The 21,634-nt window shown below is 26.6% G+C and overlaps 1 protein-coding gene across 2 annotated transcripts in view; it reads right to left on the minus strand.

Annotated features, from left to right (window-relative positions):
• LOC123271995 (cytoplasmic polyadenylation element-binding protein 2) overlaps positions 1 to 21,634 on the minus strand; it is a 132,236-nt gene that overhangs the window by 16,919 nt on the left and 93,683 nt on the right. For both annotated transcript variants that reach the window (XM_044738562.1, XM_044738561.1), the window contains exon 3: positions 6,001 to 6,051. In XM_044738562.1, the coding sequence (XP_044594497.1) occupies positions 6,001 to 6,051 (51 nt within the window). The remainder of the gene's footprint in view (positions 1 to 6,000; positions 6,052 to 21,634) is intronic.

Below are 21,634 nucleotides of genomic sequence, written 5' to 3' on the forward strand. Positions count from 1 at the left end.
TAATTTAATATCTTTATTTATTGTCCAAATTCTCAAGATTAAGTTATTTAAAATATTTTGAATATGGACGAGAACTTAAATATTAATTTCTCTGTAATATTACTGAAAATTTATTGTAATGAATTGAAAAGCGCTACTGGGATTAGCACCTTTGCAAATTTTCGGATCAGCATATTTTATCAAAAATTTTAATTTTTTCTAATTTTTTGTAGTGTACTTTAGACAAATTATTGTTTTATAATCAGTAAAAAAAATTATTTATAATCATACAATAAAAATTTGAAATTTTCTATTAACGGATCATTATTTACATCGTTTATTAATGACTAAACTTAATTTTAATTTAAGAAGTTATTCTGTAATGATAACATAATACTCTTGTAGATTGTATAGAATTTGTCTGTAAAATTTACAGAATATATACTCCGTAAATTTTACAGGCTCGTTTTATTCCGTGTACTAATATATAAATCAATTTTATTAAAAACTTAAAAAGCTATCATCTGTAGATTTTAATAAACAAACTAAGTAAATAAGGTATATTTTACAAAATATAGAGGTAATGGCGTATCGAGGATGAAAAAAAGCCAGGAGCAAGGGTTTTTAGCTCCGATCAATATTACAGGTAGTCTGCTCAGAGTTCACATTCGCGCCTCGTCGTCCTCTTCCGTATAGATTCTTTATAGACACAAGTTAGTACAAAATACATGTACATCCATACTACGAATACTAGCGAGATTTTAGGGTAGTAAACAGCCCTTCATAATTAGACACTATACAATTTAATATGCAAAATGTAAAGCATGAGCTTCATAATACTATTTACTAAAAGTTTTTATTTAAATTTTAAAAACATCAGTAATTAAAGTTGACATGACAGCAGAGTTTGTATTTTAGTCACACATTTTTAGCATATGGTGAAATAATTACTATACGAAAAAGTTTGAGGAATAACGGAAGCTACGAGGCACGACGGGGAATCTCGTAAAATTAAGAATGACAATGACCATAAAAAACAAGAAAAAAAACTATTTTTGTTGAAACCACGTGGCTCGAGTGGTGTTGGAAAAATATTTGATGTTATTTATAGTTCAACAAGTAATTGGACAAAAATCTAATACATTAACTTATTGTAAAATTTTGCAAAGTTTAATATTATTTGTAATATATGTGGGTGATTCTCTGTAAGGATGTTTTTTGCTGTCCCAGGCATTTTTTTATTAGAAAAATTGTTATTTTGTTACTAAAAAAAATGTATTATGAAAGTAAAAAAACATTTATATTTGGAGCATTGAAAACTAAAATGGAATAAATTTTGGTTTTTTTGTTATAAATTTGTAAACCACCGAAATGTCAGTCCCCTGGGCTGTCCCAGTCCCAAAATTAAAACTTTAACATTAAATTTTAAGTTATTCGTCAATAATATATAATTTGATCCATAATGTTTATAAACTTAATTAGTTAACTAACAATCTTCTTCAATAAAAAGTACCGAAAGTTAATTTGTTTCATTAAATTTATGAAACCAAAGTTTGTCCCAGGCATTTTAAGATCAGTCCCCTGCCAGAAGTACAAAGCCAAAAAAAAAAAATCTAGCGTGTTATTTTACCTTTTGTAAGGTTTATAAGGATCTAACTAGCCGTAAGTTAATAACCATAGGGATGTTAGCGCTTTATCGCCATTTTATTTAGTGTCAAAGCACCGTTTTTTCTAGAAATATATGTCTGGGCCACTTCAAAACTCAGTCCCCTGGCAGCTATTTTTGTTTATAATTTATTTATAAAATTGGATCCATAAGTCTTAATATTATTCTAATTAATGTAAACATTCATTGAGAACTTAAAAAGTTGAATGCATTGAAATAGTTTGCTTAATTTTTCTCAATTTGATAAAAAAAATCATTCCCCTGTTATGTTATATGGCAAAAGATACACAAATATCGAAAAAGCAAAAATTAATTCGGCTGTTTATTTATTATAATTAAGCTGATAGTTTTGTATCCCTTGTTAATTTTTTTTCTAATAAAATCAAAAATAATTTGTTCGGACAATTTTGTACAGATTTAAGACGTCCTTACAGAGAATCACCCATGTAACAAAATATCACTTAATTAAATTTATCTGATAAATTTAATATTATATCTTTTTTTGCCCTCCGGGCGGAAAGTGGCAACTTTCGTCCCGCTGCGCTAAACTAAGTTGCCGCTTTCTGCCTTCGTCGGACAAAAAAATAGTATACACTCCTCGGGAAGTAAATAAGAAAGCCTCAGATCACATGTTTGTTGACCTCGGCTTCGCCTCGGCCAACAATTACATGTAATCTGAGACATTTCTTACTTTACTTCCCTAGGTGTGTAATATTCTATTATGTATATTGCCGCTTGGCGTAAAATAAATAAATAAATACATCATAAAGCAACTGAAATAATTACAATAACACATAGTAAAAAATTTTGCGTCATTGCATCAAAAAAATTTTGTGTTATAAAAAAAAAATATTCTTGAATCAGGTAAATAATTTTGAAGAAGTTCATCTCTTCTTAATTTAAGTAACTTTTATTTGATTCAAGGATTTTTCGTCTTGATTCAAGTTATTTTTTTTCAGGGTATATTTAACACTTTTTTGTGTTGATTTAAGAGAATAGAATCCAAAAAAGTGTTAAATTTACACATAAAAGTGTTATAGATTTAACACAAAATTTTTTATTCTGTATATTATTATCACACAGCAAAATCTAAGGGGCAGTTTTTAAACCAGGATAAAATTTTATCCACTGTTAAAATATATCTATGTATTTCATGTTTATAGATCTACTGGCAATAATAATTTTATCCTGGATAAAATTTTATCTCGGATTGAAAAACTGGCCCTAAGTGCGTTGTTTTAACACACATGAAGTGTGTTCCATATTCAACACCGTAAACAAACTATACTTTTTTGTAGTCACTTTTTACACGTTTTATGGTGTTAAAATCTATAGTTTGCTTATGCCGTCAAAGCATAGTACACACTTGTGTGTTAAAATAACGTACTTGGATTTGGAGTGATTTGCAGTATAGTAATTAATATAAAATCACAAGCATGTAAGAATAAAATTTACAAAATTCATAACAATTAAATAAATCAAATAAATATTATTTTTACATCAATAATGTATTAAAAATAATATAAAATGTCGCCAAATTTAACAATAAGTTAATATGTTAGATTTGTATCCAAACATCCGTTAACCATCTAATTCAATTGATTATTGAACGTAACTATAATAGATGTTATTTGTAGTGTATTATTCGATTTACATCACTTTTTATTGTTTTATTTATTATCTGTAATCCTTATTTTGTATTCTTTGTTATATTGTAGTCTCCCCTACATTAAATATATTCTGAATTAATCCTAGACTATTTACAAGTACATTTTGCTATGTAAGAAAATGTAACATGAGCCGATTTATACACGGAAAAAAGTAAACTGTAATAAATAACAACCGATTTATAATAAGTAATGATCAACTGTTAAAAATTACCATTTCAAACAGTAAAATCGTGATTTTACTATTCACTTTATAATATTTACCATTTAAACGTTACAATTTACTCTTTACATGGAAGAAAATACTATTTCAAACAGTAATATTCGCTATGTAAATGTCTAAAATGTTAAAATATAATAATTAAGAATTCAGACTTTGATATTCATCATTTTGTACCTAAAAAATGATCTTATGATATGTAAAAAGTATAAAATAAAGTTAGTAAATTTCTAATACAAGCAACGTCAATATTTACAAAGTAAAATGGTAAATTCTAAACGCAACGCTGAAAATCAAACTGTAATTATTGACTTGCTTGGACTGGTAAAATGTATATTTTAAAAGTACTAGAAATTCAAATTGCGCGCATACGCGCGCGCTCTAATCTTGAACCAATAAGGAATCAGGGTCCATGTTTTCGATACTAAGCTAACTTCATTCTACCATCAATTTTAGTATATAGGATAATTTTTACTGTTTCAAATGTTAAATTCTCCCAGAGTGAGACCCCCTTCTCTTTCATCTACTCTCTTAAATCGAAATAGTGACTTTCGACTATGAAATAGTGACTATTCGCTCTGTGCACAACTTCAGCGCCACGGTACGTTTGAACTACAGGGGGCTATTGTAATATATTTTATTATGTATTGAATGGCTGTTAGTAATAATAATATTAAATAATAAATAAAAGAATGCTTTATTAATTAAAGGGAGTATTTATAATAAATATTTGTTACCGTAAAGTGTTCTTGTGCACTAAAAAATAAAATGTAAGTATAGTTAATACCGAAAAAGTAGATGAAAATTAATTTAGCAGATATTTAATAATTTTAAAAATTTTTTTAATAAATAAATTACTGGATAAAAAATTGAGAAAAAATATTGGACATTTAGAAAATTTAATAAATTAAAAATGCAATTTTTAAAAAAAAATTTTTCGGAAAAAATTTTTTTGTTAAATAAAATTAAAAAATGGTCAAGTGACAGCTAACTTTAATATCATAAAAAGTAGCATAGAAGTTAGCACACATAAAGATTGGTTAACGTCAGATTAAAATCAAATAAAAAGAAAATAGAAAAAAATTAAAAAAAAATTAAAATTATAACAAAACTTGAATAAACGTGAATAAACATTTAATTATTTTTTTTTTTTATAAATAAATTTTGATTCAACGAAATTATCAAAATCTTTCATTGTTTCAAAATTTTACAAATTAAAAGTGCTGATTGTTTTTGAGTACAAAAAAATAGATTATGTTTGCTAACTAAAATTTACATATTAAAATTCAATAATAAAGCTGGGAAAACTTTTTTATTGATTAAATTTATCATTTTTAATTTTATTTTTTCCTTTGATTTATTTTCCAACTTGCTGTTGGAAATTTATAAAAATGACAAGCACATTTTCTACTTGTATTCTTACAACTTACAACACAACAACTTTTGTGACTCATTTTATGTATTTCTTTTTAAATAAATTTTAAATAATAATTCGCTTGTATATTTAGCTAACTCGAAACATAAAAATATCCCCCCTTAGTATCGGATATAGCCACTCATGGCGCTGACGGTAAATAAGTTTTTCCCCCACCATGGCTTCGCACTGAGCGAATTCACTATTCAGTAGTGAAAAGTATACCACTATTTGAATTAGTGATCTACTCTGCACTGCAAAAATAGTGAATAGTCACTATAGTCACTATTTCGATTTAAGAGAGTAAGTTCCCTTCTCCTCATAATATGAACTATATATTGAAATTGCAATTTTTACTGTTTGAAACTGTAATTTTTTAAGATGAAAGAGTCGTTATTTACTATAGTGACAGCTACTAATCACTTATTTTCGATATAAATTGTGGCTTTTATACTTTCTACATTAAGTTCTGTAATATTTATATTTTGTCACCCCGATGTCCGCTTTACTGTTTGAAACTATAAAAATTAACCGGAATCCAAGTGAATATTACAGTTTACTTTTTTCTGTGCATAATTAATATTCTGATTTATATTTTGATCTATTTCTTCAAAATATTTATGCTTTAATGTCGAATTATCTATTTGTATTAAATAAGGGCTAGCGGCCACTACTATTAATTCACGTGTAACTTTTTCTTTTGTTCTTCTTATTAAATTTAGAATTACGGCATAAATTAATTACTAAATCTCTTACGTGTACTTTAATAAACGCTCATGTATATATTTGCCATTCGACCAATACCTTGGCATCAAATTAATTTAAATAAATAAATAAAAGTATATTTATAAATATATATATTACATGTTAATTTTATCAGAATTTTTAGATTGAATGTATCATATTAACAAAATTGATACTTTTAATTACAATATGTGTAATTAATAGTTAAATATTTAGTAATATAACAATTCTCTAAAAAACAATATTGTATTTTTTATTTTTCATTTCAATCATGGAAAACAATTATTTTTATACAAAAAAAAAAACTTACCGTGTAATTGAGCGAGTGACTGTAGTGTATTGGCGTTACAATTGATAAATCCTGTAACAAAAAAATTTGATCGTTTGATTAAACAAGTAGATTAAATTCTTTAAATAACATTTTATTGCTATTGATTGATGGAACATCAATGAAAGGGTGTTCTTATTTGTTGAAGTTTAAAATCTCTTATTCGAATCAAGGATTAATTGAAAATTAATTGCTTTGTTACAACAACGTAAAACTTGGTAATTAAAAAAAGAAAATCAATAAGTGAGAAAGTAATCGGTTTAATTCGATACAAGGAAATCGAATCTTAATTAACAGTTTAAAGTTTAGTAGATACTTCGAGTCAACAGAAGCTATTAGCTTGATTTCAGATTGAAATTTATTTAGTAAAGTAAGCTTAAACTTTTATTAAATTAAATTCCAATACAGTTTGCGAATATTATCAATATCAGTGTAAGTACTATTTTTTTACTTTATTATCTGCATGACAGTATAGACGTAAAGGAGAAATATTGAGTAAATAACATAACGTGACGAGGCTGATTATAACAACTAACAACAAAACAATACGAGAGCGGTTCGAGACTTAACTACAAAACAGCAATCATTGATTTAATAGCTGACATAATAATTATTTGAGATAAAGGATAATTGACCCCTTTGGCATGTTATTTCAAGGTTGTTGTCAAGACCTTGTGATATTTACATTTTATTAATAACTTATGACATGATTAATTACGCAGAAAAAAACTAAAAAAGTTTGGAAAATCCAAAAGTGCACGCCTCATAACGCTCATTCATTTTTTAAGAAAACAATTAATTGTGTAATTGATTAAAAAAAAAAAAAAATTATAATTAAGTAATTTCTTAGAGTATTATTTATTTTTTTTTTAAATATCGGCGCCCTTTTTTCTTGTCATATGCGCACGCAGTCTAAAAAAATCTAGCTTGATCAAGTGGCGCCATAGTTTTTACGTGACAAATAAGAAAAGTTCGTTTGGCTTTGTACGGTTGTATCGTAGTGAATTTTAATAAAAATTCAATTAAAAAAAAAATACGTCAACTAGGCCACTGATATGAAATACGGACCCAGTTCATCGAATTCTTAAACTAATAAAAAAGGTCCGGTCTTGAAATATCAATTTGTTCGGGAGTAATCTTTGGTACATCCAAAATGGGGTGACATCCGGACGTCCACGTAAAATTTTTTTCAAAACGTTTTTTTTTCAAAATAGCAACTTAAAATGATTTTAGAAAGTAAAAGATGGTTTAATTTAAGTGTTTTTTCGGTGTACATCTACTTATATCATTGTATAAGTGTAGTATGCTTGTGATAGAGGCATTTAAAGATCACAAAATTGCTTGAACTTGACGAGTCGAGTATAAAGCACAACCTCACGCGCTTCACGCTATGAGGCGTGCAATTAAGAAAAATATTTTCTTCAAAATTACACTCTTGTGTTAATATATACAGTTTTCGTTAGATAGTTGACTTCTAAATGCCGAATTGACAATTCTTCAGATTAGAAGTATATGTATTAGAAAACCTAATACATACGCTGGTGAATTTTGAAATCAATTGACCGTATATGGAATAAAAATTGTTAGAATGACAATTTTCACATCGTTAAATTATTAAAGTGACCGTACTGAAAGTCTGGTCTTAAATTAAGATGTTACAATTGTAATTTTTCATAAAATTTTTTCCCTTCTACTAAACATGAGTTAATTGTGATTGAAAATGACATTTACGTACAGGCAATTTTATTGTTTTAGCATTTAAGGTAGTTCTTTCCCGACCTATAGTTTATGCTATTATGCTGTCTTTTTCATTCGCTAGTATCACCTCTCTTACGGGTTATTACTCAATTACTTCCACGTATGACTTTATTTGTTTACTTTACTAGTTTATCAATGATTTCTCAAAAACTATGTGGTAGGGAATTCCAAAATTTTTTAGGATGATTATACATATATTATACTAAGTAATATTAGTTTTTCGTGAAATTCTTAAAATTTATTCAATACACAAATAATAAAACTTCGCGGTTTTCTCTCTCTTTTCCCATACCGCCTGTGTAAAAATGTCATTTTCAATTGCAATTACCTTCGGTTAGACGTGGTAAAACGTCTCCAAATTTTAACAGCATGTGCATCATGCATCTAATTACTTATTATATTATAAATTTTAAAGGTTTCTTGAAATTTTGCTCGCATGACCCAACTACCTTAAGAGATTTTAAGATCGTTTTAAAAAATTTATATTTGTTAGAATAAAATAATTCTAAATGATTGAGATATCCTAACCATATATTTTTTATAAATCATCAATAAAATAACTTTAGAACTAACAAATTAAAACTCATGTATTAAAAGCAGAATGTTTTCCGCTCAAGAATTTTATTCTTCAATAAAATACTTTACTGTTTTTGAACAAGATACACATATATTTCAACAAATAATTTATATTTTTAATATTAAAATACACACACTAATATAAAAGTTAAGTAGGCTCATTTTGAATAAAATGATTTTTTTATTTGGTTTAAGTATACTAGTTCAAGAATTTTTTCTTTTGACTCAAGAAAATCATTTTCTTCAAAATGAATGAAACAATTGTTTCAAGATTTCTTCTTTTAAATCAAGTTAACTTTATTATTTTTACAGTAAAATTGGTTCAATATATTACCGACTTGTCAAGAACTCCATTAAGACAAAAAATACTTGAATTTAGATTACTTTTTATATCATCAAAAAACAGGCCATATAATTTTTTGAAACAAAAATTTCGTTTTTTTTAAAGATTTTTTTTTACTTTTTTGAATTAAGAAAAAGTTATTACAAGAACAAAAAATCATTATTAGTTTTCGAAAATTGTTCTTGGATAAAGAATTTAATTGTAACGATCAACAATAATCAATTATATTCTTGAACCAAGTGACAATACACAGAAAAAAGGAAAAATTACAGTTTTAGATTGTAATTATTACATTAAAATGTAAATATTGCATTCTACAATGTACTTCTTATAAGATCTGTAATAATTACAATCTGAAACTAATTTTTTCAGTTTTCTTTACAACGGGCCACGTTTACATTATATGAGAAGCTAAGTTTCAAAAGGGTATCTTTTCATTTTTGATTAATCGAGACAAAAAATTGGTTATCTTCAATTATAAGGATTTATATTGAACTTTTTTTAATTTAGCTAGAAAGTGCTATCGGTTATGAAGGTGCAATTCAATTTTCATTGATAAATCTTTATAATTCTCGAAGTAATTAATATTTAAAAGTTCAGAAAACTGGTATTTTAAAATACGAAAAGATACCCTTTTGAAAATCAGCTCCTCATATAATGTAATTTTTCCATTTTTCTTTTTTCCGTGTAGTTATCGACCGAAGATGTAAGTCTTTTGAGCCAAGATAACAAAATCCAAGACACGAAATTCTCGAAGCAATATAACCGTTTATCTTCAAAATAAGTTTATTAGAAAAGTGACTTTTCTACAATCAAGACAATTTGAAGTAAGTCTCTTCAGACACTTGCTCTTTATTATGACATTTCAATAAGACTCCAGCATACGAAAGTTGGGAATAATTATTTTTAATCAGGATCTTACCGGAAATTCTACAACGCAACTAATAGTATAATAGCCTTCATTACTAAAATTTGGGTGACAAATTAAAAAACATAATCTTCAAGCTGACAAAAATAATAATTTTGTCTGCCCAGTTGCGTCGAAATCTAAAATATCAGTAAGCTGTTCAAGTGTCATTCTAAAAACAACAAATCAATGAGTCTGACGATTGGTCATTTCAACGACAAGAGTGACTTAGAGTAAATAAATTAGCTTGTGGTAAAAACACGATAATAGTACTTCTAGATTACTTCAACGTTGGTTGACGTCGCCATAAGCCAAACGCGGCTAACCGGAAGCAGGGATCGCGCATGCGCGTCCTACCGTTACGAGGATGGATTATCTCACAATGGGGCACTTGCCCCATTTTGTTGTTTCTCAGTTCCACATGTTATATGATATATATCTTCACCGTTCACTCATTTCTATTTTATTCCGTCATCCAACTCTTCTATACTTATTCATTCTAGTCTCCTCTACCCGTTAAACGCATACATGCATTCACGCTCAATAAACAGAAAAAAGACTTGGGGATTGCATGATGCATATCGTCATTTACTCAAATAATATAAGGATTAGTCGTAAAAAGGTCTTATTGGCTAAACTAGTTACTTTAAATTTACTTGAGTATGCTTTCATGTTAATGTTCTTGTTCTATGTTTCTGCACCTCTAAGAATGAGATGACTGTGCTATGACTGTGCTTTGTGCTTCGTGATTCTATCGAAATTTTTTACTAATTAACCCTTAATAAATTATTTCTACAATTATAGAGTAAAAGTACTGTTTGGGGCCACTTTATTTTCAAATTATTGTATAAATGTTTCTATAAGCGCAAGACTTTATTAATTCAATTCGTATAAATATACTTGCTTATAAATTCTATAAAAATTCTACTTGAATAATTAAATTTTTTACAAATTCACTAAAATATCAAGTGGCCAAAAATGGCCCTACACAGAAAAAAAATGTTCTTGAATCAAGTATATAATTTTGAAGAGCTTTATCTTCTTGATTTGAGTAAAATAATTCTTAAACTAAGAAATTTTTTTAATTTAAATAAATTTTACTTGATTCAAAAATTTTTTGTCTTGATTCAAGACAATTACCTTCTTCAAAATTATATTTTTGGTTCAAGGATTTTTCTCTTGAAACAAATTAATTTTTTTTTCAGTGTAAGATGGCTAAAACCGGTACTTCTACCCTATTTGATGAAATTTGCAGTTAACTAGATTGAAAAACGAAAAATTTATATCAATTAATTTTTGGATAAAAAAGAGTAATGAAAAAATTTGATACAAGAAAAAATTTTGCACTTAGATCATTTTTAAGTTAATGCTTTATCTTAAATCAGACAGAGAAGTTTTTTAATTGAAAAATTTATCTTGGTTCAAGATTTTTTGTCTTAGATCGAATTAAATTTTTCATTAGTGTACAAAATATTTACATTTTTTACAGAATTGTCAAAACACTCTTTCCACATAAAATTTACGAGTTACATCATTATGCAACATTTTTTGAATTATTGTAAAAAGCCTAAAAAAATTGCATCCGATGTTTAATTAATAAAACTCCTTGATTTTAATTGCGAAAAAAATACATTTTAAATGCTCATAATTAATCAACATTAACGTAATAAAATTAACAAATTTCAATGATTGCATGTTCTCAAATTACACTAAAACATTTTTAGCATTGTTTCGTTTGTCATAACAAAGTAGTAGTAACATGTAAATTCGATACTTGTATGTTGTATCCTTCTCATTCTTATCATCCGCTTTTTTGCTGATATCGATATCAAAAGTAATATTATTAGCATGTCAATTATAAACAACTTTGATTTTCAGGAACTTTTTAAAAATATTATAAAACTTATAACTGGATACGAAATTTGGGACTTAAATTCAAATTTATCAAAATCTTGTCTGTATTTAAACATAAATATTTATATAAAATAATGATTGTACTTGAAATAAATTCTTGATTTAAATGATTTAAAAAACCCTTTATTCCAAAAAAAAATATTTTTTTGTTTAAACATTCATAGAATTAATTAAATTACGGAGTATTTAAAAATTTGCAATTGGAAACATGAAAAAACGCGATTTCCTCAGGAAATTAAGTTCGAAATTAATCATAAAAAAATATAAAAATCTACAGAATCAAAAAATTAAATCCATAGTAAATGTATCTATTTGTCATCAAATATTTGCAATTGTTCTGCAATTGTCTAAATCAAAAAATAAAAAATAATTTGTGAAGAACTGTCGAGAACAAATCGAAGTAAAAAAATACTAAACAGTAAATTAAGTAAAAAACTGAGATTATTGAAAAAAAAAAAAAAATGAAACAGGAGGCATAAACCGAGCGAGACTGATCGATAAGTGAATGTCCTCTAGTTGACATGCGTAACCCCTGCCTGCTCTCTTTTCCTACACCATACACTTCCATCAAAACTCTAATCTACCTTTCGCTTTCTCTCATTTTTTCACTCTTCTTCTGTATTGCACACCTCAAGAGAATTGAGCCGAGGATTGACTCCGCCTTGCTCTCTCAACTGGAAATTGTCCACTGAACACTGATACATGAAGCTATTGATAGTCGGATGGCACAGATGCCACTCAAATTTCAAGTAACAGCATACTGTCATCAAGAAGACATTCCAAGCATAAGTCAGACACTATTTTCTGTATAAGCTATGAAATAAACGATCAAAATCAATGATTTACGATCAATACAAACATTAAATCGAGTACAATTTCAATAAAATCAACAGCTTTAGTTATTTCTTTGAATGATCATAAATTTGGACACCTGGGGTGATAATTTATTTTAAGATTGTGCTTAATGCATTTTTTATTAACTTTAGATAATAATGACCCGAAACTAAATGAAATTTTTTTAATTAAATTAAATGGGTTCAATTAAGAGTATTCATTAGCGTGATTGAAGTTACACTATTGCTTTTCATGTCTCTTAGTTACGTCTTCTAGGAGACAACTGCCAAATTCCGCGAGATTTATTGGATTAACTCATATTGTTTTTTATTATTTGCTTTCTCTTTTATCCTCTATATTAACTGAGCTCAAATAATGTCACAAATGCGTGAATTAAATTACTTTATTCTCGTATATTAAAGAAGCAATTATCAAGTGACTTTCGTAGATAATTGAATGCAAATTACATTTAATATATTCAGAACCGTTTGAATAAATATTATTGACCGTTACCCTTACTTTCATTTATACTTAACACACAGAAAAAAAAATTTTTTTCACCAAGAAAATTTTAAGAAAGACAAAAGTTATTTTGAAGCAAGAAATTTTCTTAGCTCAAGAAACTTTGACTTCATTCAAAAAATTTTCAATCTTCCTTAATATTTTCTTGAGCCAAGAAAATTAAACCCTTCAGTCAAGAATTTTTTTTTCAGTGCATACTTGGTAAACAATTTTATTAATGCGTTGGATTTAAGAAGTCTAAAAATTGACCATTTTTTTTTTTAAATTCAACGCATGCAGCAAGATGACTTTTTCAGATCTTGTACTTTTAATTAATGAATCATTTCATTATTTATACTATTTTAAAAACTATTTTATAATGCTCCAAGGAGTCAATATAAAAAACAGCTATACACTGAGAGATAAAATTTCTTTTGAAAAAAATAGGCATTTTTGTGACAAGAAATTAATTTGTTTGAAATTTTCAACAATTTTATTTCTTAACTGAAGAAATAAAAATTTTTCTCACAGTAACTTTCTTATTGAAATAAATTTTTCTAGATTTGGAAAAAAAAAGCAATTTTAGATAGACAACTTGAGAATTTTTATCCAAAATTGTTTTTTCTCAAATCTAGAAAACTTTTTTTTACAAGAAAGTTACTGTAAGAAAAATTTTTGTTTTTTTAGCAAATATAAGATTGTTTAAAATTTTCAACAAATTAATTTGTTATTACAACATTGCTCATTTTTTTAGAACACATTTTTCCTCTCAATCTAGATTCTCAAAAAATTTCAAATGACCAATACTTGTTCATTATTTTCGATTTTCATTTTTATTACTGGAAATTAAAATAAAACCAGAAATGTAAATTGCGCGCTTCGCGCATCTTAATTTTTCAACCAATAAGGAATCGGGGACCACATTTTTGCGATAATTCGATACTTGGTTAACTTCACGCTTATTTTAATTTCATATATTTTAATTTAGAGGATAAAGTAATATGATCTTCTTCATTTTCAAGTTGAAAATTTCCAACAAATTAATTTACTGTCTCAAAAATGCTCATTTTTTTCAAAATAACTACCAGGCTTTCTGCTCCAATGTCAAAAACACATTTTGCAATGTTATTAATAATACTTATAATTTTAACTTTTGGCATCATTAACCCTTCGTAGGTCGCATAATGAGCGCGGCGCCGCCTTTTCTGCATTTTTTTTTTTTTCTCGAAATTGAGTTCATTGATAATTTTGAAAAAAATTAAGTGCATTCTTTTAACCTTTCTAAAAATTGTGACGTTATCAAAAAGCATAAAAATATTTACGAAGTAACTTAAAAAATCAATTTTCGGAACCGGGCGGCGCTATGCCGCCCGGTGCGAGTGAGCCTCCGGGAGATTTTCTAACTGCGCTGTTGCCAAATGTCGTTACCGCCACTATTTCAATCTGTTTTACCGCATGTGAGGTACAAAAATAAAGTAATGTTTGAGGTTAATTTTACTGTTTACATTATAACTTGTGATTTGTTCAAAATACTGTAATAATTACACTCATATTAAATATTATTTATATAAAAATAGTAATAATAATACAATTGGTAAATAAATTATTTTATAATACATCATACTAAAATTAACAGATGTCTGGCTTTATATATTACTAATTATTTAAATAATGAAAAAACAAAAAAATTTCAGGTGAACGAATTAAAAAAAAAAAAAAAATAACAATGGATGCCAATTTTTCAAATTATTTTTTTTGATTGAATTTAATTCTAATTATGATAGATAGATAAATAGATAAAAAATTTATTTGGCTCTGGAACCTAAGCTCCCTCAAAGCCATCAATATTTAAATTACATTGGTTTACATAGGTTACAAGATTACTTAACTAATTAAAGGTTTGCAATTAGATTTAATTTCAAATGTTATAAAATCCAAATAGATTATTTAATACAAACAAATAACTTAATTTAAAGTCATAATAATTCTACAATAAAAAATATTTAAATAAGATCCAAAATAAAGATTGCAATTGTTAATTGTCATGTTCAAAAAAGTGATTGAAGCAAGCATTTTAAATTCAACCAAATTATCTACAGCCACAGTCTCAGCTGGCACTGCATTCCAGATACGTATGCCATGAATTAAGAATGAATTATCATACATGACACAATTAGCCTGCGGTATACGAAGATAGTCTTGTCTAACATCAACTCTACGCAGTGCTACAGGCAAAACGTCTAGTTTTGAGCCGAATAACTGCCAATAATTTAGTCGAATTTCCTTATATACAGACAAGCAATGAAATAATCTCTTCTCGCTGCAAGCTTTAGCCAACCTAACTTTTTGAAATATGGAGTAACATGTTTATATTTTGGTACTTTATAGATAAATCTAACACACGAATTCAATTCACGCTGCATCTTTAATAATAATTTGTTTGACATATTCGTATACGCCGCACAACAATAATCAAAGAGAGGAATTATTAAAGTAGATACTAGCTTAATACGTAAACTTTCACTAAATATTTCATTGTTTATTTTTAGTTGTGCTAGAATACTCATAGCGCGATTGCACACATTTGTTACTTGATTCTCCCATGAGAGAGTACTATCTATAGTCACCCCAAGGTATTTTATCACCCCTCCACAAAGATTGTGTCGGCTAGTCTTAATGATAATTAATTTAGCGGATATTTGATAATTTTAAGAATTTTTGTAGCAAATAAATTATGACAAAAAATAATTATAAAAAAAATTGACATTCAGACGTTTTAAAAAATTAAAGATGCAATTTGTTAAAAATAATTTTTTTGAAAAAATTTGTTTGTTAAAAAAAATTAAAAAATTTTTAAGTGACAGCTAGATTTAATGTCATATTATAATTTTATAATCTGGTCTTAGATGTTAAATTTAATCACATGTGATAAAAATAAAAAAAAAATTTTGTTATTCAATTAAATTTATGATAAAATATAAAAGTAAAATTATATTTAATCATAAAACATTGAAAAAATACTTTATCTCACAAGGAAATAGTATTAGTTTACATTTGGCAACAGCGCGTACGTTTTAACACGGCGGCGGAGCGCTCACCATGCGACCGACTTAGTTCGGAAAAGACACGCTACCTACGAAGGGTTAAATAAGAATTTATTTTTGTGTGTCACAGAAAAAAAAACGGGAAAAATTACATTATATGATGTGAACATGGCGTTCCGTATCTAAAACTGAAAAAATTACAGTTTCAGATTGTAATTATTACATTAAAATGTAAATATTACATTCTACAATTTAGTTCTTATAAAATCTGTAATAATTAAAATCTGAAACTGTAATTTTTCTAGTTTTCTATACGGAACACCACGTTTACATCATATAATGTAATTTTTCCCTTTTTATTTTTTCTGTGTAATTTTCAAGCTAGAATTTTAGAATTCAAAAATTTATGATTTAAAGAATATCTTGATAGATGTACAATGCCGATTGGAGTTCATGTAAACAAAAAAATAAATAAATAGTATATTACACCCCTTGGGAAGGAAAATAAGAAAAGCCTCAGATCACATGTAATTGTTGGCCGAGGCGAAGCCGAGGTCAACAAACATGTGATCTGAGGTTTTCTTTTTTACTTCCCAAGGGCTGTATAATATTTTTTTGTCCGAGGAAGGAGGAAAGCGGCAACTTTGTTTAGCGCAGTGAGACCAAAGTTGCCACTTTCCGCCCAGAGGGCAAAAAATAATTTTTTTTTCTCGGTGTATTACGCGACAAATCAGATTAATAATCTAATTTAGTTAATAAAATACTCCGAAATTATTGATTTTAGATAATTTATTTAAGCTCAAAATTGTAAAAAGCTCGATTTATTCCAAAGAACTATATAAAGGCTGCAGTAATGGTGCAATAAAATCGATTTATTGGTAAAAGTTGATCTGAATAAATAAAAAAGGTACAAATATAATTCAAAAGCGTCTGATAACCTCAGTTAGAATGACCTATATATGCAATTTTATGCGCACGTTTTTTATTTTATTTACTGTCAGATCGATTTTTACCCAAATTTTAAAATCTATTTAACAAGCATAGAAAAAGTATTCTTAATTTGAAAATAAAATAGAGGGATTCTTTAACAATTCGATCACTTTAAAAACATAAAATTATTTTCATAAGTTTTTTATCACTGGTGATTAGAGCTAGTGAATGTTTATTCAGTGAATTATCGTCATTGTTGAACTAGAAACTGCCAACGTCAACCATTGTACAAATCTTAATTTAATGGATCTTTCTCAAGTATTGGTTGGCACTAACTTGGTTTGAATATTCAACAAAACTAGTAGGTACCAAGTCGTGACAAGAGAATATCGGAGGAATACTCGATTCAAGTAAACTATCAGCTACTAAATCTATTAACTTCCGCAAGGTTGATCTAAATCGCTCAATTTGTTCAAGAGAAATCGTGACGGAAGATTTTGAGGTAAAAAGATTTGTAAAGTTATAAATAAACTCAACTGTTTTTGTAGAAAATATAAATAAAGGATTAGTCGATAAATTTTTTAATATTTTGGAACTATAACAGTAGAGTGTTTCAAGAAAACTGATTATTTTTTAATTTTAATATTTAGAAGTGGCAATTCCCAAATTTCTATTTTACATTAAAACAACATAAATTTTTTTTTTCAACTTTGGAATTTTATAACTCTGCAACAAATCGCGATACAAGAATGGATAAAGTGTGTTTTATTAAGAAATTGAAAGCTCTAAAAAAAGGTCTGAATAAAGATTTAAAAAATTTGAGTCGCTTTAGAAATATCAAGTGTTAAAACTTTGTCTGTTTAAGATTATTAAGATATTCACTCTTTAACGAAAAAAATTAATCCGATTTAAAATAACAAATCTTACACTAAGAAATAATTTTGAACAATTCAAGTATTAAAAAAAAATTTCCTATAAGCTATTTCCACTAAGTTTAAAATTTTTTCAGCTTAATTCAGGATAGCTAGATAGATAGATAGATTTGCTTTATTATGCCAGGGCCTAATGGCCGAATGGCAAACTTATAAAAAATACAAATATAATTAACGGTACATCATATATACATACAAAAATAATGAAAAGTACAAAATTAGAGTGATGATTAACAATATTGAATACAGTATCATTATTATTAGTATTAATAGGATTCGCTATAGTAACTATATAATTATAATCTATTCTAGATTTAAAACTGAATAACATAAAAATCATCATTTCAATATAACCAATTTGCTCAACAAGGATGATCTAATTCTTCAAAATTAATTTCTTGATCAAATATTGCACGACTCATGATGCGAAGCATCAGAGAGTGCTTTACGATCGAAAAATTTTTTTCGCCTCATTTTGGCGGCTATTTTTATTATTATAGCCTTGTTAGTTCACGGAATCAAGATATTTTGCATACTATTGTCGAGATAATTTAATGGAGATTAATTTCATACTTTTTAAAAATTGATTTACTGCAATAGAATTGGAAAAAAACACCAAAATAGGTCAAAAAATTTTCCTGTCCGTCATGTGTGAAACCCGGAAACACTGCAACTTGTGAAAAAATCCATTATTTGAGTTAAATTTTTTTTTTTTTAATTCTAATCGACGATTGTAGGTCACTGAATGCGAATGATTAATTAGTTCAGTGTCGTTTAATTGCAATTAATAAAAAACGAAAACTACAAGACTGTATATCTATATATATATCCATGTAAAATTAACATGGATGGTGATAAATCTATATCTATAGATATTATGTACATTTTATTCCACCAGGGGTGCTTGTGCAGTACCTTCCTACTACAGCTGTTTTTTCGGCAATTAATTTTGAACGACTTAAGTTTTTTTTTTTTTTTTATATTTCATAATTAAATGAGCATTATGAGTCGTGCACTTTTGGATTTTCCAAACTTTTTTTTCTTTTGAATTAACTTAAGGTAGTTGTTGTGGTTAAGGCATAGCGTTAGAAAATTCTAAATTTTTGTATCCTTATTAAGGACATGATGATACAATTACCCTTAAAATTTGAAGTCGATTGACCACCTATAGTCCGAGATGAATTCAATTAAAAATTGGATAGTTAAAATTGATTGCATACGCTCTCTGCAGTTCTGTACCAGTTTCTTAGTTATAAAAAAAAAAACTAATTGTCAGAAACTTTCAAAAAACTTTGACAGTCTTTTAATGTATTTGTTGTGAGTTTAAAAAAAAATAAAAAATTTTTTGACCGTCTAATTATTTATAAATAACGGATTAAAGTTCAACAATTTATGAAAAAGTATATATATATCTACGAAGTCGGACAGAAACAATTGTATGGGTTGCTTCTCCACGAGTACAATTTTGCGTAAAGTATTGTACTATGACAACTACTTTAATTTTTTTATCAGTGTGTTATTTCGTTATAATTAAAATTATTAAAAACTAATAGCTACTATTAGAAATATTTTTGTGATAAACTTAGCGATAAGTATTTATTTTAATCTGAATGAAATAAGTGTTACTAGCTACTTTAATCATTACTAATTTTAAACAATTACCACATGAGCATGCATTGATCTACAAAAATTAGTTTGTGGTAATTAGTGCAGTAATAAAAATATTTTTTTTCATCACAAATACTTTTTAACTTCTTCTACGTCATCTTTCTTATCTTTTGTAGTCTAGCAGACGCCGATAACTATATTTACTTAATTTACAATGGGTGACGCAGTTTTTACTGTTATCATTTATCTAAGATACTTTTTACTCATCAAAATTGATTAAATATTAGTTGAAAATGTGGTACAAAAAGTGAATGAATGCACGGAAACAAAATTAATAATTTATACTTTAATTAACTATCAATTAACCATAGATTATTATTGTTTGATATTTGATTGCTACCTAAACTAATAATTCATCAATTGTAAAACAACTTGACACTGACATATATTTGTAATTGCATTTGATTCAAAGTGAGACTCATCAATATACTATGGTATACTATAGAGACAAATTATTAATTAAAGTTCCGCATACAACTGCTCATACAAGGGAAAAATCAATAACTTGTGAGGGATTTTTGTGTGGGATAATTAATCGCCAAATGAAGTGAAAGAAACGAATATAGACTACAAAAAAAAATGAAGAAATTGTTTCTTTACGCAATTTGTACACAGAAAAAACAAACTTCTTGCACTAAGAAAATTTTAAGGAAAACAAAAATTATTTTGGAGCAAGAAGAAATTTTCTTGGTTCGAGAAAATTTAAAATTTTTAATTAAAAATTGTCTTGGCTTGAGCCAAAAAAATTTACCCTCTAGTAAAGAATTGTTTTTTTCAGCCTATAAAAACAATTTTTTTGAAAATAAAAAAATTAAAAGCGTATTTTCTAATAATTCTGATAAGATAATTCTTTCTATAGTTTATTTACAAACATCTGTTCGCCTTTTCCTCTATTAACAGTCACCGACAAAATAAATTAATTAATGAAAGCAGCGGAACTTCTGTAACAATCAATTCGTTAGTATAACAGTTAATTAAATTTAAGTGAAAACGATAACGTGTTTTTAAGTAGATTCAAACTTATTAGGTTAGTTTCTGATTTGCGGTGTACAGTAAAAATTTTATTCTTTTTTCTTAGGAAAAAAGATTCTGATTTTTCTAACTTTATTGCACTGTAAAATTATATTTTATCAGAAAAATGATACTATTTTGATGAATTGCTTTATTTTTTCAATAATACTAATAATAATTAATACAAGTATCAAGTAAGGTTTCGCTTGGACTTTTAAAAGTAAAAATAAAAAGTTTGCGTGACTACTACAATCTATATATCTAAAAGAGTAATATAATAATCATAAACGTCAGATCGCCACGGCATACTTTTTACATTTCAGGTAATGTGTTCTAATTCCCCAAAATAAATGGATTATTTAATACTTTCTTCTGAATCGAATGGATGAAATGAAAGATTTTAATTATTAATTTAATTAAATCAGAAAATTGAAGGAAAATTTGATAAAATACTAAACATATTTTTTCATCAGTTTTTATTTTTGATCCATAAGTTTTTTATGAAAAAACATAATGTAAAATAAATATTAAAAAATGGAATAAATTAATTTTTTAATTCTATGTAGTCAAAAAGGAACCTTATGCTTAAATAATTACTGAATAACTATCATTTTCATTACCAAAATTATAAATATTAACTTTTTGTAAAGAATACACAAATTTTCAAATTTATTGTAAGGAATTTTCAGGAAATATTTGATTAATCAGTTTTAAATAAATTTTTTCAATTTAAAAAAAATGAAAAAATTGTTTTATATTCTTATAATTCTTATAATTTTATATAATATTCTTATAATATCTATATAACTTCTAAGTGAGAAATTGAAACATATTATTGTTATAACCAGTCACTGATAAATAAATTAAATTGATATAAGGAAAAAAATTTTTAACTAAAAGAATAATTTTAAAAAATTAGATCATCTTAAATCAAACAAAACAATTTTCTTTGGTTTAAGTTAATTAAATTTCAAAAATTTTTTTGCTCAATTCAATAAAGTTCTTTGAGATGATAATCTTGGTTTTTTTTCTTAATCAAGATAATTTTTTTATCAACTTAAACTTTAGACAAAAGTATGTAGTCAATATCAAAAAAAGAAATTATTGCAAAAACTGTATGCCTGATAAGAACTCCAACATAATATACTACGAAAAGATCAAATGATTTCGAGACCTTTCTGGCTGAAGAAAAAACAAC

Source organism: Cotesia glomerata, linkage group LG9 (genome assembly GCF_020080835.1).
Source record: "Cotesia glomerata isolate CgM1 linkage group LG9, MPM_Cglom_v2.3, whole genome shotgun sequence".
Taxonomy (NCBI): domain Eukaryota; kingdom Metazoa; phylum Arthropoda; class Insecta; order Hymenoptera; family Braconidae; genus Cotesia; species Cotesia glomerata.